The 24,596-nt window shown below is 46.3% G+C and overlaps 1 protein-coding gene across 2 annotated transcripts in view; it reads right to left on the reverse strand.

Moving 5' to 3' along the window:
• Positions 1 to 363: 363 nt before the first annotated feature.
• The window catches only part of LOC137436689 (polypeptide N-acetylgalactosaminyltransferase 2), a 246,484-nt gene continuing 222,251 nt past the window's right edge, over positions 364 to 24,596 (reverse strand). For both annotated transcript variants that reach the window (XM_078786246.1, XM_078786247.1), the window contains exon 16: positions 364 to 1,942. In XM_078786246.1, coding sequence (XP_078642372.1) covers positions 1,787 to 1,942 — 156 coding nt within the window. In that variant the 3' untranslated portion in view covers positions 364 to 1,786. The remainder of the gene's footprint in view (positions 1,943 to 24,596) is intronic.

Genomic DNA, 24,596 nt, shown 5'->3' on the forward strand with positions numbered 1-24,596 from the left:
ACAACCCATTGGTCGCTTGCTCGTGACATGTCTCCGACCCCTCATTGGTCACGTGGGCTTCGCTTTTGGCCACGCCCTCCTTTACTTCAAAATGTCTTCCCTCCACCACACGGAGGTTTGAAATCTTTCCTAAATCAACACATATTGGTCTCGATTATTACACAATGGAAAGGGGCTAATCTTTACATTCAATAAGAAATAACTAACTACTGCAGGCTACATGTTGTCGTGCATTTAACTATCGGGGGTTCGCCTTTATGGCAAAACCGCAACAATATAATAAAATATTTGCTGCACTTTGACCAAATGTCTTCCCACTCAGCATGTTAAAACGCATTATTGAAGAACTACAAGAAACAGTGATAACTGTCACATTTTATTCAAACAATTGCAATTATAACAGCAGCTAAATTTAAGCAAGTTTTCAAAAAGACTTACAATAGTAAAATACATTGTACACTGTCAAAATGAACTCGATGTCAAAGGCATTCATCTCAATTAAAATAATTTACTTATTATGTATGCAAGGTTTTGTTCGTTGGAGGTTCAACTGTTTGGCATTTTTATATTGCTGTACAACTTTCCATACATCTCATGAATGGGCAACCATCTCACACCTTATTCTTTGTCCAAATAAGTAGATTGTTTTCTGAACCCGTGGCTGACGTGCCACCGCAATGCTAATCCACAATTGTAAAAAAAAAAATCAAATGACAAACAGGTGTTGTGCCAGTGTCATGATACAAAGGAGTTTCATTCAGGCTTTTATTGAAACCAGATAAACTGGAGAACATTATATTTACCAATTTCTCCAAAATCCATTCACAGCTCTTAGGCCAATACTGCCTTATCAATTTTGGAAAAGGAAAACATTATTGTGCCAGAAAAAAAAGCAACTTTGTTCAAACCAAGCTACCTGGTGTAAACATCTCAAATTTATACATAATTAACCTAAGTGAAGAATCAACAAGAATAACTTTACACTAAAAAATTCCATTTACTATTATCTTCAAAATAATGCAGAAATTAAAATAAGATTTTGAAATCATGAGAATTGTTTTTTCCCCTTATGGTTCAAAAATTATGTATACAATCAAACTTTATGCTACACTGGCTCAATACCCCATTACAAAGCGATCAAGAAGGAACCAATTTTTGCCTCGTTTTGGCACCGCAAGCAGTCTTCACTGGATTGGACCAACGCCACTCTAAATTGCACACTTGGAAACATGGGGATCGGTGGCTTTGGCAATACATGAATGGGTGGTGAGAAATATTTACATCAATGGGTACCACGTATGCACACAGGTAAAACCTGCAGAGTAAGTAGGCATGTTGAAAGTATAGTGTGGCATTGCCCAGTATTAAAACCGCGCATAACAAAATAAAACATTCCCTACAAAATATTGAGCTGGCCAGATGGAAATAGTAGAATATGAGAGGATGAGCAATGTGAAAACAGAAAATGAAATGGCTGTAAATATTGAAAGAAAGCTTCGGGGGATGAGGTGGGAGGAGAGAGAGTAGAGAAGAAACCAAAACAAAATGTGATGTATATTTTTTTTAATCTGGGAAGGAAAATTAAAAGTCCAAAGATGCTGTGTGACGATTTTGTAAAACGAAAAAAAAAAATCAGGAACCAACATGATGTCAGAAGGGAAAGTGGGTTTGCTGACAATGCAAGGGTGGGTAAGTGCCTGTGTGCGTTGTAATCTTGAAAATTCCACAGCCCGGCAGTCACACAGGAGAGATGACACCACGGAGTGCCAAAGAGTATCTTTAAGTGTCACTGATTCAAATTGAGGGAAAACCGCCACCGTTGTGATACAGCAGAGCTGCAGACCTCCACGGTGAGGCCACCAGCCTTGGCGTTCTTGCTGTCCAAGCACAAGTTGGATCCTATATGACGAAGTTTGATCTTGTTCTCGATCTGCTCCCACTTCTGAATTGGGAGAAGGCAGGGGTTGCAAAGGAGGTAACACATCAGGATGTGAAAAATCAAAGAAAAGCTTTTCGCAAAATCAATTCTTTAAATGATACCGAAGCAATGAACAGCAGCACGGACCAGCACACGGGGGCATACACCACATGAACTATGCAATGGTGACTGAACAGGCACGTGATAAGGCCCGAGTGGCAGAATCCTACAGCTGTTATACAACTGAAGTGTTGCATCATAACATGCACTAGCTGGTACAGATTCAACTAATCTGCTCTGTCATGCTCCCCCTCCCTTTCCTTCTTCAAAGTACATTGAAAGCATGGTGAGCTATTCCAAAGAGGTTAGGTTCGAGTTGAAATGAACAATTCAATGCCTTATAGCAGGCATAGATTCAGCAAATGAAAAGTGCCGAGGCAAGAAAAATAATGCTGTGTGTGTATGAATCTATTCACTACTTGAAAAATGCCAAATTCCAGAAAGAAGTACCAAAATTCCGACACCCGACATCTAATCTCATGTGTGTGTATTATAGATTTTTTTCTATATACAGAGGGGTCCAGAAACCCTGGGCACATTTTGAAGAACGATGCCTGCAACAAACATCTAGGTTTATTATTGTTCTTTGGTGCAAAACAAAACATGATTACTCGTTAAACAGTCTAATCAGTCTAATATACATGAAACAGATCAGTTCAAATGTTCAAACTGCACTCTGACACACTCTGACACCCAGTCCTGCATGATTCAGTTGTTAAGGCAGCAGTCTCATTACGGGTGAATTGTTTCAAGTCTCTAAGGGTCGTAGGATTCCTCACATACACTTTGTGTTTGAGGAAACCCCAAAGGAAGAAATCACAGGGTGTTGTTAAATCACAAGACCACGGTGGCCATTCAACCGGACCACGACAGCCAATCCATTTGTCTGTAAAGTTCAAATCAAGGGCCTCGCATACACTGACAGCATAATGAGCAGGCGCACCATCATGCATGAACCACATTTGGACATCATTGAGTGGAAATACATGCTGCTCCAAAATTAGAAGGTAATTTGCAGCATTCACATTTTGTTTGAAAAATATTGGTCCAACAATGCCTACAGAAGAAATGCCTGACCAGACGGACACACAAGCTTGATACTGGACGCTGTGCTGAACAGTAAATTGTGGGTTGTCTACTGCCCATGTCACGCTGTTATGACGATTCACAGAACCAGATAAAGTAAACTTGGATTCATCTGACCACAAGATCCTGTTCTGCAAATCATTGTCCATATCGATTAACCCAAGCAATGTCTCACATGCCTCAACGCGTCTGTCAAAATCATCCTCAGATATTTGGTGAATTAATCTGGGTATGTATGGTTTGGCATTAAGGTCCTTTAGTATTCTTCGAATCGATGATCGGCTTATGTTGGTGATGTTTGCCAAACGCCAAGTTGACAATGATGTGTTACTGTCAAGTTGTTGTTGAATGAGCGCTCTGCTTCCTCAGTTCGAACAGTACGAGGCCTACCTGGTGACTTTTGGAAGAATGCTGCTGGTTTCATCAAACTGCTTGTTTATTCTGCCGATGGTTCTTCTGTCAATTGCGTCAGCGCCACATTCTTTGACAAGTTGTCTGTGAACTTCAGCCAAATTTCCAGATACAGAATACAAGCGAACAGCGTGAATTTTCTGTCTCATGATATCCTCCGTCATATTATGGCCTCTAATTCACAATGAACTGAACTAATGCAAAGATAAACACATGCAGCACAGTGAGCGAAGCTCACCCCGATCCATATCACGTGATGCACCTCACCCTGTTGCGTATCACATGATGCCTGTGCATGTTGAAGAGGTCACATCCATTTATGAGTAATCATTTTTTGTTTTGCACCAAATAACAATAATAAACTTTGTTGTTTGTTGCAGGTATCGTTCTTCAAAATGTGCCCAGGGTTTCTGGACCACTCTGTATGTATGTATATGAATAGTCGAGGCCAAAAATATTGACACCCTTTCACTTTTTTCAAATAACTCACAATTTTCTCAAAAAATAAGTTTAAATTGACAAAAGTATTTGGTCTCCACAATTCTTTATTTCACTGTTAATATTACAGAACCTTTGTTTTTGATTCAGAACTTAATATATCCTTTTAAATCAGAAAATAATGGCATTGACAAAATTATTGACACCCAAGACTTAATATTTGGTAGCACAGCATTTGGACAAAATAACTGCAGTGAAGCGCTTCCTATAGCCATGAATGAGCTTCCTGCACCTCTCTACTGGCAGTTTGGCCCAATCTTCTTGTGCAAACTGCTCCAGTTCTCCCAGATTTGAAGTGTGCCTTCTCTCAACTGCTGTTTTCAGATCTCCCCACAGGTGTTCAATGGGATTTCGATCTGGGCTCATTGCTGGCCACTTCAGAACGGTCCAGTGTTTTGTCTTGAACCATTCGTGGGTGCTTTTTGAAGTGTGTTTAGGGTCATTGTTCTGCTGCAAGACCCATTACCTTCGACGGAGACCCAGGTTTCTGACACTGGGTTGAACATTGCGCTCCAAAATGCCTTGGTAATCTCGTGATTTCATGATGCCATGCACACATTCAAGGCACCCAGTGCCAGAGGCAGCACAGCAACCCCAAAACATCACTGAACCTACTCCATATTTGACTGTAGGGAAGGTGTTCTTCTCTTTGAAGGCTTCATTTTGTTTTCTGTAAACATAGAGATGATGTGCTTCACCAAAAAGCTCTAATTTGGTCTCATCTGTCCACAGGACATTCTCCCAGAAGGATTTTGGCTTGTTCAGGTGTGTTTTGGCAAACTCCAATAGGGCTTTATTATGTCTCTCACCAGTGGGGTCCTCCTGGGTCTCCTACCATAGAACCCCCTTTCATTGAGTTGGCGACGGATGGTGCGAGTTTAAATTGTTGTACCTTGTTTCTGAAGGTCAGGTTGAATCTGTCTGACAATTGACCGAGGTGCTTTCTCCACCGTTGGAACAATCCTTCACTGCAATCTTCGATCAATTTTTCTCTTGCGGCCACGTCCAGGGGAGTTGGCTACAGTGCCATGGGCCTTAAACTTCCTGATAACATTGCGTACGGTGGACACAGTAATATCAAGGTCTCTGGAGATGGAATTGTAGCCTTGAGATTGTCCATGCTTGGTCTACAATCTTGTGTCTGACCTCCTCAGACAAATCTCTGGTTTTCTTTCTTTTCTGCATGCTCATTGTGGTGCCCACAGTGACACAAAACGGCAGAATGACTCCTTTTCTCGATTCAAACTGGTTGAATGAATGATTTTTATATTGCAGGCACCTGCAACTCACAACAGGTGAGTTCAATTCCAAAGTAGAGGATAATCACCTGCTTGAAATCTAATTATTTCTAACAACTTCTAAAAGATGCCAATAATATTGTCCGGGCCATTTTAGGATTTCTGTGTGGAATAAGCTAAGATTTCGAAATTCTTTCAGATTTTTTGTTTTGTTCCACTGTAATCCAAATAAATACATATGTGGATACCAAAATATTTTTAAATTTCAACAATTTTCTCCAATAAATGGTGCATTGTTTGAAAAAAGTGCAAGGGTGCTAATATTTTTGGCCACGACTGTGTGTGTGTGTGTGTGTGTGTGTGTGTGTGTGTGTGTGTGTGTGTGTGTGTGTGTGTGTGTGTGTGTGTGTGTGTGTGTGTGTGTATGTATGTATGTATGTATGTATGTATGTATATATATATTGTTACGGTTTTGCGCGAAGCCCGTTCCCTTACCAAGGGGGGATTAAGCCCCTTGTCCTCCTTGGGTCTTAGAACCGCGAGACTTGAGTCGCCACTCCCGGGCCGACGTGGAACAGGGTTTCGGGACAATGTTCGCACGTACCCAAGTACCCACGCCACCGCGGAAGCGGGGATCGAGTCTCGCACGAACCATGCGTAATTGAGTACACCCCAGCGGAGGGTGTACCACGTGGTCCGTGCTGTTACCTTGCTATTGGAACCCGATCAGAGCGATATAATTCGTACCACGCTAAGTCAATGATGGAAGGGACGAAACGGTCGAATCAAAGGAATAACAGATTTTATTATTATTATTTACACAATGTACAGTGGTAGAAGAAGCAGAAGACCTTGGGCAGTCTTAAGCAGTCTTAACTTATTCCCGAGACAATGGGCCCACTCACACATACAGGGAGATGAAGGAAGAAATGTTCATGCGCTGAACGCGCCGGCTTTGGTCGTCCAGGAACAGCTCACCCGGCGTGGCCCTCTGGCGGTCACAGCACGTACCCCGGCGAAGGCAGGCAGGCAGGCGGGAGAATCCTCGCGGCGCTTGTATTGGCAAAGGCAGGCAGGAGGTAATATGCGCGTCTCTGGCCCGGCACGGCTGTCTCTTACAGCGCGATTAATACAACTGCGCGCTTTCACTCTTGTAACTCAATGGAGGATCTGACTCCAGCTCAACACAGCGCTTTCCCTCTCGTAACTGAACACAGTGCTTCGAACCGACTCTCATAACTGAGAACTCCACTCAATGTCACGCGCGTCTTCTCACAACTCGTATGGCTTGCCCGGCGCGCATCTTCCAACTGGTCACAGCGCATCTCCCCTCATAAATCAGCGCATGTCCTCCTCATAACTGAGGTGGGGGCTCCGGGCACAGGGTTATATGGTTCCGTATCGAATGTTCCAAGCCCCGCCTTTTGCCGCAGTGGTAAGCCACTCCCCTCGATCCCTGATTGGTGGGTCGCCCTTACCGTTGGCTCCTCCCCCGCCTTCCTTCGCCTTTGGCCGACTTGCTCAGGGCCTGACTCGTGGTATTTCGCACCAAAACCAAAAGCATAGAGGCATCGTAAAGGACCTAATTCCCATTATTCTACTCAACGCAAAACTAACACACAGGAAAGGTCTACACTTACATTTACTAAGAAATAACTGAGCTTAAACGAGGCTACGTGTTGTAGTGTAACTAAACTAGGAGGGGAAATTAACCTTTATGATCAAAATTAACCTTTAGTGATGACTCCATCTACATCTCGCTGTCTGATGATATGGACCAACTTCTATCTACTCATCCCAACTCTCTCTTCCTCATATGTGGTGATTTCAACTGTCATCATGCCAGTTGGCTGAGTGTGGGTACCTCTCTCACCAGCCATGGCTCCTCAGCAAAGGACTTCTGCGACTCACTGGGACTGACACAATCTGTCAATTTCCCGACCCGGATCTCAGTCAACGGAACATCTTCTCTTCTGGACTTGGTTATGACTAACTTCCCTGAAAATGTCTGCTGCTCTTCTTCTGCTCCGATCGGATCATCTGATCATGTCCTTGTTAAAGTGGAAATCTCTCTGACCATCCTCAGGGAGCCTGCTCAGCGTCGACGAGTCTGGCATTTCACTCAGGCCAACTGGCACGGTCTTCAAGCAGCCATCAATCATCTGGACTGGTCTCCCATCTCTACCACCTCTGACATCAACTCATCCTGGGAATTCTTCCAAAGTAAATTGCTCTCTCTCATGCACAGATTTATCCCATCTCGTCTTCAGTTGTCATACCCTTCCTCCCGTCCATGGTACACGGAATCTTGTGGTGAGGCTGTTGCCCAGAAACAACTTGCCTTCGTCTCCTGGAAAGCAAATCCAACGGAAGGAAATCTCATTTCCTTTCACAAAGCCCGAAACAAGTGTGTGTCCACCCTCAGGAGAGCCAGGAAACAATATCTCTCCGTTCTCAAGACCGAACTCTCTTATCTGTCTCCCTCTTCCAAATCCTGGTGGCGTCTGGTCAAATCCGTTTCTGGTGTTTGTTCCCCCTCCATCCCCTCCCTTACCTCAAACGGCTACACAGCTGACTCCGCACGTGAAAAAGCTGAATGCCTCAACTCTGTGTTTGCCTCTAAATCTTGTGTCCCAAACCCATCCCTCTCTGTACCCACCATACCCAGTCGTACCCTGCTGCTCCTGGACTCCCTGTCCTTTCCTCCTGACAAGGTGGAAAAGTTTCTGTCAACCCTCGACTCTGATTCTGCAACTGGACCCGACGGCATCAGCCCACGGGTCCTAAAATCCTGCTCTGCTGCTCTATCTCACCCTCTCTCTGTTCTCTTCACCCTCTCTTTTGCTCAAGGTCAACTGCCATCTGCTTGGAAATCAGCCAACATCACCGCTTTGCACAAAAAAGGTGCAAAAACAGATCCTAGCAACTACAGACCAATCAGCCTTCTCCCAATTATCAGCAAAGTCATGGAATCCATCATTGCTTCGGATATGAAATCTTTCCTCTTCTCCAATGGCTTGATCTCTGATCATCAATTTGGTTTCAGACCAGGTCACTCTACTCTGGACATGCTGCTTCTGCTGTCTCAACAATGGATGGAGGTCCTCAATGCCAAACAGGAAATTAGAGCTGTCTCCCTCGACATATCACGTGCCTTTGACACGGTCTGGCACCCCGCTCTGCTCACCAAACTCTCCTCCTTTGGTATCCATGGAAATCTCCACGCATGGCTGGCGGACTTCCTCTCTAGTCGTCGTCAACGTGTGGCCCTGAATGGGTTTCTCTCATCTCCTCTTCCTGTTCAGGCTGGAGTTCCCCAAGGCAGTGTTCTGGGCCCCGTGCTTTTATGGTCTTCATCAATGATCTCTCTGACTCTATCGAAAATCCTCTCTATCTCTTTGCTGATGACTCCACTCTCTGCCGCTCCATTCCTCTTCCCTCAGATCGGCAGACTGCTGCCTCCTCACTCTCTGAAGACCTGGACAAAATCACAGACTGGTCAAACAAGTGGAACATGTCTTTCAATCCTGACAAATCTCACACTCTTACTATGTCTCTCCGAAAAGATCGACTGGACAACCCTCCCATCTACTTTCTCAACAATCCTCTCCAAGAAGTTCTGTCGCTCAAGATTTTGGGTCTCACTATCTGCCATGATCTTTCTTGGGAAAACCACATTTCCAAGCTGGCCTCCAAAGCCAGTCGCCGACTGGGCATCCTCCGTCGTGCGAAGTCCTTCCTCGGCACACCTGAGCTCCTCACCACATACAAGGCTTTCATCCGCAGCTCAATGGAATACTGTTCTCCCCTATGGGCCGGTGCTCCTGCCTCACACCTAGCTCGGCTTCACGCTGTTGAAACCAAAGCTTTCAGAATTATTGGAATCTCCCGCGATGAAGCTATCTCTGAGGGCCTTTCACTCACTCACCGCAGGCAGGTAGGTGGTCTTTCTGTCTTCTACCGACTCCTCTCCGGCCTTGCACCCCCAGCTCTCTCTGTGCTCTGTCCCCCAAATATTCCTACAGGTCGCACAAGATCTGCCAGCAACCCTCTGATGGTTAAACTGCCGAAATCTCGGCTCTCTGTTCACCTTCACTCTTTCATTCCTCTTTTCTCCCGCCTCTGGAACAAAATCCCTCACTCCCTTCAATCCCACTCCTCCCTCCAGGTCTTTAAAACAGCTGTTCACCACCATCTCTTATCTTCCCCCATCCAAAACCTTGATCTTTTCTACCCCCGCTAATTCACCCCAGATCCACCTTGTTTGAAATTCCAACTTCTTTCCTGGAAGTCCTGGCAGTGTCCATATGTTTTATACCTCTCCCACCGCCCCCTTCCCATGCCCCCCCCCCCCCCCCAAAGCCCTCGCCCTCTCTCAGATCTCTCGATGTCTCCATGTCTCTCGGTCCCTGCTCTCAAATGTTGTGTTTGTGTCCTTCCCCCTCTCTCCCCATCTTGTCTACCGCTCCCGATGTTATATGTTTAATGTGTCGGTTTGTCTTTCTGTGTGATTAATGTTCGCTCTTTCACGAGCCTCGATCTTGTATACAAAAAACAAACAAAAAAAAACAAAAAAAAAAAAACACAAAACCGCAACAATATATATATATTTTGTCGCGATCCCGGCTGTGAAATGGTTCCCAGCACGGAATACGGACGTTAATGTCCGGGCTTCAAGTAGTCCACGGAGTGGACAGAGAGAACTCAATAAACACAATTGTGTTTTAATCGGCCTTCTAGGGGTAAGGCACGATGCTTTATTGGCTCGATCACAAAAACCATAAATGGTAACAGAATGGAATACACTGCACAAAGCCTGCAGGAACTGTCGGCCCCAGAAGCTCCAAACAGGACGCAGGCAAGATCACTCGCGGTTCCAATCGACGATCTCCGGGACTCGGAGGGTAACAGAGTGGAATACACCGCACAAGGCCTGCAGGAACGGTCGGCCAGCAGCTCCAACACGACGCAGGCAATATCTGACTCACGGTTCCAATCCACGAGATCCGGGAATCACTCGTTCTCTTCCGGAGTTACTCACTCGTAAAATACAGAACGGTAAACGATCAGCCCAACGCGGCTGTCGTGAAGATTAAGGGAAATCCCTTTATCTATTTCCCACTCGGAGCCTTCGAGGCGCGTCCGTTGCATAAGATGGCGACCGCGCTCTCTCTGACCCTCCACCAATCGCGTGAGGCTCAAAGGAGGTCACGTCACGTGGTGGGCGGGGCACTCATTTGGGTGAGAACAAAGGTGGTTCCACCGGTGGTTTCTCACAGTCCTCCCCCCCTAAGTAAAAACCCCGTCGGATAGACGGCGTTTTGAAACCAGCATTTGTAGTAGGTGCAAATCACATGGCAATATGATGGCGGTAATCGTTAACAGGCAATTAACGCAATTAACAATTAGTAACAATTATTAACAACAATAACGCACCAACGCAACAATACACGCAACGCAAATACGCAACGCAATAGCGCAACAATAACGCAATTATTACCGCACAGGCAATTAACAGGCAACAGGTTAACAGGCGTTAACAGGTTAACAGGCGTTAACAGGCAGGTTAACAATGAACAAGTTTTTTTTTTTTTTTTTTTTTTTTTTTTTTTCACACACAATATTAAACACCATACACCACATTAATATCTACCCTACAAGAGTTACACTTCACACAAAGCACAATAGAGAGGCAAAGGGGCCAAACTCAAGTTGGGGGAAGCGTTGACAGGAAGGAAACGGGCCGAGACCGAGAGCGGCGGGTACTCCTCCGGTGTCGAGAACAACAGTCATATGCGTAATGACCCCTTTCACCGCACTGGTAACATCGATCGTTCGGGTCGAAAGGCCTGCGGACCAAAGGGCGTCTGAAACGAGGCCGCCGCGACATGCCATTCGACATCTCGACGCACACACGCGATCCGCAAATTAACCTTCCATCAAGGGCTCTGACCGAATCTTCAGCATCTCGTGGCTCTTCAAACTCAACAACTGCAAATCCAGGTGGGTTTCGAGCAACCCATACGTTGCGGAGTGGTCCGTAATGTTCGAAGACCCTCCCTAGCTCGGCTTTCGCTGCTCCATTGCCCAGGTTTCCCACATATACCTTAGCATTAGCGTTCCTGCTGAATCGCGACATGGCGGGAGCGGTCCCTGAGGAGCACGGCACCTGAGGGTGGCTTGACGGGAGGCTCGGGTGGACTTCAGCTGACGCAACGTCACCGTCGGGAACTGGAGTCGAGGCGCTAGGCTCCTCGGGCCAGAGTGAAGATATGTCTGACTCCGCCACTCTCTCCGCCTGTTTACTCTGGGATCTAGTGACCCCCCCACAGGTCAGAGTCAATGACTCCTCCCTGGCCATGGCATCATTGCCAATCAGCAAGGAGACCCCGGGTATCGGGTAGTAGGGTACCACCACACAGGTCACTGGACCCTTAAAAATGTCACTCCGGACCTCGAGGAGGGCAAGGGGATACCGGCCAAGAACCCGGTCAATGCCCCGAAGGAGGGTATACTCGCCGGTATAACGCATCTGAGAGGCCGGAACTACCCCCGCCCGGAGAACACACCGTGTCGCCCCAGTATCCCGAAGGTATTGGGCCTCAAACTTCAGCATCGAATCAGGGCCACCCACTAAGGCTGTCCCTGAATAATCCTGGTACAGTGGATGAATGGAATTAGCCTCGGTGGCAGTGACCTCGGTCACCGATGCCACCGTCGTGTGCGAGGGCCCGGCGGATGAGCTCCACTGATCTCCCTCCGACTTAACAGGAGGGTTGCCTCGGTAGGCCGGACTAGCGGGATTAGAGAAGCAGCGGTTTTCACCGTGCCCCACGCGTTTGCAGAAATCGCACCAGGGCCCTGCCCTGGTCTGCGGCTCGCGACCGCCACCAGTGGAGGGCATCGGAGAACCCCTCCCCTCGATCCAGCCGCCGGGCAGACGGGGGGCGGTCTTGATCGCATACTCCTCCGTCTTACGACGCGACTGCGTGACTTGCAGCATTTTGCACGCCAAAACATGTTTATCAATAAGGTTGACGCAGTCTGCCAAGGAAACAGTGTCTTTGTCGACAAGAAACAATGCTAAGTCAGGCGGAAGCTGTTGATCGATACGGTAACGCACCAGGAGTTCCGCAACCGCTTGAGGTAACTCAACCTTGCTCCCCTTGAACCATCTCTGCAGCTGTTCCAACAAGGCCCGCGAATGTTCCTCATAGGTTTGACTGGACTCACGAGTCCAGCTGAAAAAATTTCTCCTATAAATACATGCGGACACCGCATAGGCGTTCAAAATCTCGGCCTTCAATGCCCTGTATTTGTTTGCGTCCTCGGTTGCCATCCTCGCATATACCTCCCTCGCCCTCTCAGATAGATGGCTCACAAGATGGCCGACCCACAAGCTCTCATCAATGCCACCGGCAGCCAACAACTTCTCCGCCATCTCCAGATACGCTTCTGGCTTCGTGTCTCCCGTCCAGTCCGGCAAACGAACATGAACAGTTTCCGGGACTCTTGCAGCAGACCCCTCTGCCCGCGGTCGTTCAGTCAACATTCGCAACTCATGCTCTCTGACGCGTTCAGCTTCTGCTGCTGCCGCACGCTCTCTCTCTCTCTCATGCTCTCTCTCTGCTGCTGTCTCTGCTGCCGCATGCGCTCTCTCTGCTGCTGCACGCTCTCCCTCTGCTGCCGCAGCACGCTCTGCCTCTGCTGCTGCCGCACGCTCTCTCTCTCTCTCACGCTCTCTCTCTGCTGCCGCACGCTCTGCCTCTGCCCTGTCATTCTCCCTGTTATACATGTCAAGTTGTTGAACCGGAGTCAGCCCGGTCCAGAAGGGCGAACGCATGCATTTAGTCATGATGGAATCGCTTCCTAACATCTCGGGTTGAGTGACCGGGTCAAGGCTGCTTGCGTCGCTCACATCGCCACCCACGTGACTGTCAACATGATCAGGTTGAACTCTCACTTCTCTGGTCGACATAGCTTGGCTACGAGTTATCATAAGACAAGGCACAAAACACAACGCTCAAACACAACGCTCTGTTGGGGAAATACGACACGAACTACACAATATCACCCGCACATCAAATTGCCAATGAGAAAAATACCACGTACAAATACTCACGTTTTTTTTTTTTTTTTTGTCGGTTGTTTGGAGGGATCCGAGGCTCACTTATTCTGCAGTGAAGCACCACCCAAGACAGCGTCCTACGGCGAGAAAGTTCCTCCAAGACGGCGTCCGCTGGTGAGAAGATGCAGAGAAGATGCAGATGCCGAATTCCCGTCTCAATTCGAATGTCTCTCACTTGAAAGATCCTAGGACGAGCAACCCATTTTTTTTACTTAGGGGGGTTTTACCCAACCCATTTTACTTAGGGGGGGAGGACTGTGAGAAACCACCGGTGAAACCACCTGTTCTCACCCAGATTTGGTGCCCCGCCCACCGCGTGACGTGGCCTCCTTGGAGCCTCACGCGATCGGGAGGCGATTCGGCACGTGATTGGTGGAGAGTCCAGAGAGCGCGGTCGCCATCTTATGCAACGGACGCGACTCGAAGGCTGCGAGTGGGAAATAGATAAAGGGATTTCCCTTAATCTTCACGACAGCCGCGTTGGGCTGATCGTTTACCGTTCTGTATTTTACGAGTGAGTAACTCCGGAAGAGAACGAGTGATTCCCGGATCTCGTGGATTGGAACCGTGAGTCAGATATTGCCTGCGTCGTGTTGGAGCTGCTGGCCGACCGTTCCTGCAGGCCTTGTGCGGTGTATTCCACTCTGTTACCCTCCGAGTCCCGGAGATCGTCGATTGGAACCGCGAGTGATCTTGCCTGCGTCCTGTTTGGAGCTTCTGGGGCCGACAGTTCCTGCAGGCTTTGTGCAGTGTATTCCATTCTGTTACCATTTATGGTTTTTGTGATCGAGCCAATAAAGCATCGTGCCTTACCCCTAGAAGGCCGATTAAAACACAATTGTGTTTATTGAGTTCTCTCTGTCCACTCCGTGGACTACTTGAAGCCCGGACATTAACGTCCGTATTCCGTGCTGGGAACCATTTCACAGCCGGGATCGCGACAATATACAGACTTGGCATTTAATATGGAATATATTTTTTTCTTGACTTAAGTTTACTTTCTGAACTCAGTTTATCAATCTGGTGAGTTTCTTTATGCTTCGGTGATGTCTTTGTTGAAAGAACCATGTCACTGATTGTCTTTCGCAGCAAGAAGTCAATAACAGGATTATATCACAGGTGGCGTGACAAAATGTAAGGACAGGTACACTGGTACATTTGACGATTGGCTTCACAATCGGGTATATAAGGGTTGTTGCGTCCTGTATTAGTGGAAAACAACTGCTGCATGTCTACAAAAGTTATTGCCGCTTCCTCTGGAGATGGTCCGTCAACTTGACAATGCTGTTTGTCATGGAGTGGTGGCTTTACGAAATTCTGGCATGAAACAGCGTGCTATTGCTCGGCAGTATGGCATCACTCAAGGTCAGGTGTCAAAGATCCTGAAACGAAATGCTCAGAGGGGTGTCCCTCCTCCAATACCGAGGCCAGTACGTCCCCACAGAACCACAAGGAGAGATGATCGCCAGCTGAACCAGTTAGTCTGCAATGGCCGTACCAAGTCAGCTAATCGGCTTAGGGCAGAGTGGCAGCAACTGACAAATGTGCCTGTATCCAGAAGGCGAGTCAACCAACGACTGGTTCAAGCAGGCTATCGTGCCAGGCGTCCACTGAGAAAGCCACGCCTGACCAGACAACACAGCCAGCACCGATTGCAGTGGGCCAGAGAGCACCATCAATGGCAGCCAGGAAACTGGAATCACGTGACCTTCAGTGACGAGTCTAGATTTCTGGTTTATCGTCAAGATGGCCACGTCCGAGTGCGCAGACAAGTGCATGAAGCCCACAACGAAGATTGTATAGTGCCATGAGTCCAAGCTGGAGGTGGTGGGGTGACCGTTTGGGCTGCTTTTCATGCAGGGGGAAAAACTGACCTGGTTGTTCTGAATGGAAACCTGAACCAGTTCAAGTACAGGGTCATTCTGGAAGAAACATTGCTTCCATTTGCTCGTGCAGCCTTTCGAGGAAACTTTGTCTTCCAAGATGACAATGCACGGCCTCATCGTGGTCGCATGATCCAAAACTTTCTTGCTGACCATGGTGTAGAGCATATGGAGTGGCCTGCCATGTCCCCGGATATGAATCCGATAGAGAACTTGTGGGCAGAATTAATGCGTCAAATCGACAACTTGGACCAGCAGCCTACCTCTGCGCGTGAATTGCAGCAGGCTATTGTCACTGCATGGCAAGCGATTCCTGTCCAAGCCTTGGCAAATCTCGTGAACAGCATGCCTCGACGTGTACGTGCTCTCCTGAATGCTCGTGGGGGTTACACGAAGTACTGAACTATAATTTTACTGTCCGTAATCCCAGTCATAATTTGGCTTTTGTTTTTGTTGAAATTTTTTTTGCCTAATGTGCAAAATAAAGACATACTTCTGGAAAACGTACAGAAGTTTAACACAGTACTGTCCATGAATTGAGTTCGATATCAGTTTACATCACTTTCAAGGATCAATTTATTTGCTTCGAAATGTCAAATGTGGTTTTTGTTTCTTTTAAAGGTCACATTAACAAAATCTAGAATAATTTCAACATAATTCCAATGAACTTTTGGTTCTAAGTCATCTTGAAAAGTAAGTTCACCCCCACAAAAAAAAAATTCCATATTAAATGCCAAGTCTGTATATATATATATATATATATATATATATATATATATATATATATATATATATATATATATATTTGTGTGTGTGTGTGTGCGTGTGTGTGTGTGTGTAATGTTACCGATAGACTCCAAAACGGAGAGGCTCACGTGCTTGATATTTGGCATAGACATGGCCATTGAGCCTGGGACGAACATGGCCGACCTCAAAATATTTGACGATCCATATTTTTTATTCATATTTACCTCAGCGCATTTCAGAGAAGTACCCGCTAATCTCAGCCGGTGTCAGAACAGCTAGCTGATTCGCTCAGAGCGATCACGTGATGTTCCATCCCCGCCGCTAGACTGATTCGCTCAGAGCGATCACGTGATGTGACCATTGCCATTCACTCCACATAGGTGGAGATGCAGTTACCGGGCGCCATCTTGGTTGGCATTCGATGCTGGGCGATGGTGATTTCCGTCGCACGCTTGCACGTAATTCAGAGCGAAAAGCGATCGTATTTTGTGTCGATTTTGTGCGATATGAATTAAATGTCTTTGATAGGGACCGGTAATTCCGCCAGGGGCGCTACACGCACTACTTACGTCACGCTGTGCATGGCACACTGTGACCGCCATTGCGGTGCAATGCTTTGCGGGCAAATCGTTTTTATGCCATGGTATGCCATATTTTGGACTTAACCACTCTTCATGACTGATCATGTGACATCTACACACTCATGGCTACCACCGAGACGGATCCTGGTTTCACGTGAGTCATATTTACCATATTTGTTCGCTTTTTGAAACCGATGCATGCAAATATCGTGTCTATACCACACCTAAAATGTTTTTTAGAAAGAATAAGCACATCTCCCCTTTGAAAGTGCCCCCTGAAGTGTGTCCAGGTGGAATTTCTAAGTCGTAGGTCTTAGCAACTCTCAGCAATCTTTTACCGCATGGATTTATCTCGAGTATTTACTAAACTGTGCTAAGTTGAAGTTGCGTACATATTTCAGCAGTTTTCAATGTAAATCGGTGTAATGTAACCTCCCCCCTCCCCTCCCCCCCTCCCCCCCTTACCCCTCCCCCTCCTTCCCCTCCCCTCCCCCTCCCACCCCTTCCCATCCCTCACCCTCCCCATCCCCCCCTCTTCTCCCCTCTCCCCCTCCCCCTCTTCTCCCCTCTCCCCCTCCCCCTCTTCTCCCTCCCCCCCTCCCCCTTCTCTTCTCCCCTCCCCCCCGTTCCCCTCCCCTCCCCTCCCCCACCCGGCAAAGCCGGGTACTTCTGCTAATATATTATATATATATATATATATATATATATATATATATATATATATATATATATATATATATATATATATATATATATATATATATTTAAAGAATGAATGAATGATTCATTCATATGATTCATTCATATTCATTCATTCATTCATTCATATATATATATATATATTTATAATCTATATATATAAAGTAGAGTTGGCCTCTGTGTCTGTATCCTGATAGATCTACGATCTCTAAGATCTCGAGAACCCGTGGACGGATTTGCGAGCGGAAAGTACTGTTCGACTCGGGATGGTCCCAGGAATGTCACGGAGACATAAACATTTAAAAAATTTCGGGTTTTAAAATTAGCGTATTATTAGCACTAGCAGAAGAGAGAGGGATTCGAAGGGAGGGAGCGCAGCGCTTCTAGCGCTTCTGACTACAGCACACCTTAAAATTAAAAAAACTTCGGGTTTTAAAATTAGTGTGTTACGCGTAATTAGCGCTAGCAGAAGAGGGAGGGAATCTAAGGGAGGGAGCGCAGTGCTCCCTCCAGCGCTTCTGTTAGCGTAATTAGCGTATTTCGGAACGTTAATTTTTCAACTTCATTATTCGGAATCAGTACGTCCCAGAGAACCTTCGTAACGTTAATTTTTCAACTTCATCCGATTGACATGGGACCAACGGCATGTGACAAAGAGTGAAACATACAGGCTACATTTATTTGACGACAATGAGTTCCGACTTCCGACCTCGGTGGGATGACAGGCTGAGTCAACCCCCCTGGTGTGAAGGGGGAGGAGGAGGGGAGGGGGAAGAGAAGGGGAGGGGAACGAGGGGGAAGGGGATGGGAGGGGGGAGGGGGAGGGGGAAGGGGGAGGGGGAGGGGGAGAAGGGGGAGGGGAGGGGGGGGAGGGGAAAGGGGGGGGAGGGGGAGGGGAGGGGCCCTTCTTCCCCTGGGCACCCCCGCACCCTTCCCTCCCCCCTTCCCCTCCCCCCTCCCCCCCTTCCCCCTCCCCCCCATTCCCCTCCCCTCCTCTTCCCCCTCCCCTCCTCCTCCCCCGCTTCCCCCTCCCCCCTCCCCCCCGTTCCCCTCCCCTCCTCTTCCCCCTCCCCTCCTCCTCCCACTCCCGTGCAAAGCCGGGTACCTCTGCTAGTTATATATATTATAATACCAGTTCCTTTTTGGACTATATATGCATGTATGTGTGGACGGACTGCTGTCACCCCATTGGTTGGAGAGCTGGCCCACCTCTACCCAAAATTGTAACCTGAAAAAAAAAATCATACGTCCAACATTTTGTGAAGGTGCATTTGTCTCACACCACAGGTCTTAGGGCTCCGGTGTCAGCCCATGACCACGTGCAATTGGATTTATCCGAGCTATATAACCACAATGTATTACAGACTTGGCATTTAATATGGAATTTTTTTTTTTCTTGACTTGGGTTTACTTTCTGAACTCAGTGTATCAATCTGGTGAGTTTCTTTTACGCTTCGGTGATGTCTTTGTTGAAAGAAGCATGTCACTGATTGTCTTTCGCAGCAAGAAGTCAATAACAGGATTATATCACAGGTAGCGTGACAAAATGTAAGGACAGGTACATTTGACGATTGGCTTCACAATCGGGTATATAAGGGTTGTTGCGTTCTGCATTAGTGGAAAACAACTGCTGCACGTCTACAAAAGTTATTGCCGCTTCCTCTGGAGATGGTCCGTCAACTTGACAATGCTGTTTGTCATGGAGTGGTGGCTTTACGAAATTCTGGCATGAAACAGTGTGCTATTGCTCGGCAGTATGGCATCACTCAAGGTCAGGTGTCAAAGATCCTGAAACGAAATGCTCAGAGGGGTGTCCCTACTCCAATACCGAGGCCAGGACGTCCACGCAGAACCACAAGGAGAGATGATCGCCAGATGCACCGGTGAGTCTGCAATGGCCGTACCAAGTCAGCTAATCGGCTTAGGGCAGAGTGGCAGCAACTGACAAATGTGCCTGTATCCAGAAGTCTAGTCAACCAACGACTGGTTCAAGCAAGCTATTGTGCCATGCGTCCCCTGAGAAAGCCATGCCTGACCAGACAACACAGCCAGCGCCGATTGCAGTGGGCCAGAGAGCACCATCAATGGCAGCCAGGAAACTGGAATCACATGACCTTCAGTGACGAGTCTAGATTTCTGGTCTATCGTCAAGATGGCCGCGTCCGAGTGCGCAGACAAGTGCATGAAGCCCACAACGAAGATTGTATAGTGCCAAGAGTCCAGGCTGGAGGTGGTGGGGTGACCGTTTGGGCTGCTTTTCATGCAGAGGGCAAAACTGACCTGGTTGTTCTGAATGGAAACCTGAACCAGTTCAAGTACAGAGTCATTCTGGAAGAAACATTGCTTCCATTTGTTCGTGCAGCCTTTCGAGGAAACTTTGTCTTCCAAGATGACAATGCACGGCCTCATCGTGCTCGCATGATCCAACACTTTCTTGCTGACTGTGGTGTAGAGAATAAGGAGTGGCCTGCCATGTCCCCGGATGTGAATCCGATAGAGAACTTGTGGGCAGAATTAACGCGTCAAATCGACAACTTGGACCAGCAGCCGACCTCTGTGCGTGAATTGCAGCAGGCTATTGTCACTGCATGGCAAGCGATTCCTGTCCAAACCTTGGCAAATCACGTGAACAGCACGCCTCGACATGTACGTGCTCTCCTGAATGCTCGTGGGGGTTACACGAAGTACTGAACTGTAATTTTACTGTCCGTAATCCCAGTCATAATTTAGCTTTTGTTTTTGTTGAAATTTTTTTTGGCTAATGTGCAAAATAAAGAGATACTTCTGGAAAACGTACAGAAGTTTAACACAGTACTGTCCGTGAATTTAGTTCGATATCAGTTTACATCACTTTCAAGGATCAATTTATTTGCTTCGAAATGTCAAATGTGGTTTTTGTTTCTTTTAAAGGTCACATTAACAAAATCTAGAATAATTTCAACATAATTCCAATGAACTTTTGGTTCTAAGTCATCTTGAAAAGTAAGTTCAGCCCCACAAAAAAAAGATTCCATATTAAATGCCAAGTCTGTATATATGCAGAAAAGCAGTAAGCATTTTTTGCTTCATGTATGCAATCTAGGTTGCAGCGGTCTATTCTCCGTACACCACCCAAATAAAGGGAGGAGTCATTTTGGTAAGAAATGAAGGATTGTGTGCGTGATTTGGGTTTTAGTCCGAGTTTTCAAGGCTGAATAGTGTAAAAATCCAGAAGGATCATCTGTCATTTTGACGGGCTTTTCTGCTTGTTTATTTATAAAGACCACGGCTTCTATTTGCTAACGATCAATTTTATGCGATGGCAGCAATTTGGGCTGGAAAACAAGAAAAAGCAACATTCGGAATGAGTTTCCTTTTTTCAGGCATTGACAATGCCAACGAAGCAAAGTCCACAAAGACTGAATCTCAGTTCCTCATACGTTCTCGTAGCATCCAATGGATTATACGCTTATACAAGTTAGCAAAACATTTGTATCCAACTTCTTGTAAATGTGGTCCTTATTACAGCAAAGAAGCAGAAGTTCCAAATCAGAAGTTCTAGAATCTTAAATCGCATATTGAACACAAAGTAAAATTGAAAAAAGCAGGGAAGGAATGTGACTGCACAGTCGACGTGTTTGGTGCGTTTGCAAGTTATTTGTTGGTTTTGTAAGTCTGTATGTGATTTACATTTCATATGCCTTCAATCATCACCTTTGAAACCAATAGCCATTCACATATAATTTTCTGTCAAAAACAAACGTTTTACACACAAAAAAATGGCTGAAAGGGTGATGACGAGTGCAATTTTGTGAAATAGTAAAGAAACCAGGCAAGGATGGTAATGCAGTGATTTTGCATACAAGATCTATGCTCAGAGAAGCATGAGGATGCCCTGGCTTTTTGATGTAATCACTTTTTATTTTGGAAGAGATTGTTGGATGAAGATTAAAGAATTGACATTATTTTTCCTGGCAACTGAAATGGGTGCAAAATCAAACCATCATGTTCATTGGAGTGCTGGGCTAACATTTGGTACGCCAGAAGGGAGTGGAGGCAGTTTAGGACATTTAGTTCACCTGTAAAATAACGTGTCTGCAATTTACTTATGCCACAATGTAAGGGTGATGGAACAGAGAGGCAAGGAAACACTATTATCGTCCTTGCCTTGTTTATTTACTTTTCCTCAATGTACCAACAACTATACATTTTTTATTTTGGCAGAAATTTTTTTTTTCCTACTTTATTCGATTTTTGAAATGCAGAAAGGTTATTCCTCGTTGGTAACACAATATTTTGAATATGCTTAATGGTTAAGGTAGCTGGCTTAAGATGTTAAGGCCCTCTCCGCGTTCACGCCCCTGTGGTGCCATAATAAAACACCAGGTGGGTTGACTCAGCCTGCCATCCTTCCGAGGTCGAAAAAATAGGTACCAGCTCTGGGAAAAATGAGCCATTCGAGTATCCTGCCTTGAAGTGGCGACCCGTCCAGGATTGTGATTTTCCTTTTCAAAACAAAAGAATGCCTCGGCATACGGAAAAAAAAGAATGCCCGTCCAGTCAATCAAAATGCGTTGACAGCCCTATATGCCTGACTGGAATGGTGAAAAAAAAGTGTTAGAAAAACAATTCTGCAGAATGTCAACCCACAATACATCACGGCCCAGTACTGCATGTAGCAATGCTGCAATGATGTTGCATTATGTAGCAGAGATGATCTTGAATGGTTTAACGACTTTGAAAATTCCTTCCACCACGTCCTCGATTTCACATAGGATATTGGGTCCTTCTGCCACCTTTCTCAACATTAATATTCATGTCAAAGAGAATGGACTTTCCACCACTGCTTACAATCGTACATATTCATCCAGCTAACCTCTATATTCATCCTCCCACATCAAAAGTTCAATTTCATATTCCCAATTCCTCAGGCTTTGTCATCTGTGTAGTAACGATTCCAGCATCAAATTAAAATCAAATGAGATGGGCACGTTCTGCACCGAGCAAGCATTTCTCAATTCCATTGTGGTTGGTGCACTGGAGCTCACTTGCAACACTGACAAATGGACGGTGTTACAACTTTCTCAGAAAATAAATAAATAAAAGCATCCCCTTCACATTGATCGACCATCCCTTCAACTTTCAAGCCAGGAACATCATCCAGAGTAACTTCAAGCTTTTCCTGAATGATCCAGAAACCACCTCAATTTTCAAACAACTGCCTATCATCTTTAAAGTGGGACAGAAATTTGGAAAAAAAAATCCTGATTAAAGGAGCATATCCCTCTGACCTCACACTTGGAACATTCAAGTATTCACATAGTCACTGCAACACCTGTCCATTCATCAAGATGACCACTTTGCTCTCAGGAAACAAAAGCAGTACAGTATTAAAGTCAGGAACAATTTCAACTGTACCTATGACAATATACAACAACAACAACATGCATTTTAAAGGCCATTTTCCCTGCTAGAGCGGGGGTTAGCCTTGCGGTCCCCATGACAATCTTCTCCATTTTGCCATATTTTCTGCATCTCTCCTTGTTAACCCCCTTGCCCGCATTTCTTCTTCCACCATCTTCAGCCAAGTCTTTCTCGGTCTTCCCCGTCCCCTACTTCCTTCCACATTCATTTCCATCACTCTTCTCAACCAGTCACTTTCATCCTTCCTCAACACATGACCAAACCATTTCAACCTGTTCCTCTTCACAGCATCAATCACAGGCTCTATTCCCATCATCTTTCGCAATTCATCATTTGTCTTCCTCTCTCTCAACGATACTCCGCACATCCACCGAACCATTCGCATTTCCACCCTTTCCAGCCTTCGTTGCTGCTCTACGTTCATTACCCATGTCTCGCTCCCATAAATCATAACACTTCTCACACATGCAGCATACACCTTTCCCTTCAGCTTCAACGACACTCCCCTCCTCATCAGCACGCCACTCAGTTCCCGAAACTTCTTCCATGCACATCTCACTCTAGCAACCGTTGCCGAGTCTGATCCACCTTCTCCATTCAGCATGTCTCCAAGGTAGCAAAATGTTTTCACACCTTCCAGCTTCATGCCGTCTCCAAGATCCAACTCAACATTTCCTCCATCTGCAGCTCCCTCTGTGCACACCTTACATTTGAATGTAGCTGCCACACTGGTTAATGACCCTCTCAGACCACTACATTTTTGATGAACCCACTCAGCGCACATTGTACATTGAATGGAGTTCACTCCGACACCCTTCCTGCACACAGCACATGGCCACTTCCCAGTTCTTTCCACCTCACCACATGCTTTACCAATTGCCATCACCTTCGTCTTTCCGATTTTCACCTTCAGACCTTTTGTCTCCATACATTCCTTCCACTTGTTCATCTTTTCCTTCAGTCCATCCATACTTTCCGCAATCAACACAAGATCATCTGCATACAACAACTCCCACGGTAAACCCTCCTTTACGTTCTGAGCCAGCACCTCCATCACAGCTACAAATAGTAGTGGACTTAGTACCGACCCCTGATGCACTCCCACCTTCACCTCAAACTCACCACTGTTCCCATCCTTCGTCCTTACAGCTGTGCGCTCTCTTTTGTACATTGCCATCACTACTCTGATCAACCATTCCTCCACTCCTAACTTCCTCAATGCCCATGTCAATACTTTGCGTGGAACCCTATCGAATGCTTTCTCCAGATCAACAAACCCAAGAAACAACTTCTTCCTCTTCTCCATGTACTTCTCCTGCAACTGCCTCACAATGAAAAGCGCGTCTGTCGTTCCTCTTCCTGGCATAAATCCAAACTGCATTTCGTCGATCTTCACTTTCTTCCTTATCCTCCTCTCCAACACCCTTTCCAATACCTTCATTCCATGCTCCAATAACTTTATCGCTCGGTACGTGCCCCACTACAGAGGGTCAGCTTTCCGCTTCTATAGAGGGACGAGGGTACTCAGTTCCCAATCCACTGGAATGCGGCCTTCTTTCACCACCAGATTACAGATCTCTGTCATTCTCTTCACACCCCAACTTCTTGCTACCTTCAACATATCTCCCACAACTCCCGTCGGCCCTCCCGCATTTCTACTCTTCATTGCTTTTATCGCTTCCTCAACTTACTTCTCAGTTATCTTCTCTGCCGGTCATAAAACTGGGTTACTCTCTATGTTGCCACCCCATTTATTCTCTGTATTCAACAGCATTTCCATATATCTTTTCCATCTTCCTTTAATTCCATCTGGGTCCACAATGATTTGTCCCACTTCATCCTTCAAGCAACTCACCCCCATCACATCACACCTCTCTTTCGCTATCTGCTTTGCAATCCTGAATACTGCTCTCTGACCCTCTTCCGAATCCAAGCGTTCTCCGA

This window comes from Myxine glutinosa, chromosome 1 (genome assembly GCF_964187855.1).
Source record: "Myxine glutinosa chromosome 1, kmMyxGlut1.1, whole genome shotgun sequence".
NCBI classification, from domain to species: Eukaryota; Metazoa; Chordata; class Myxini; order Myxiniformes; family Myxinidae; genus Myxine; species Myxine glutinosa.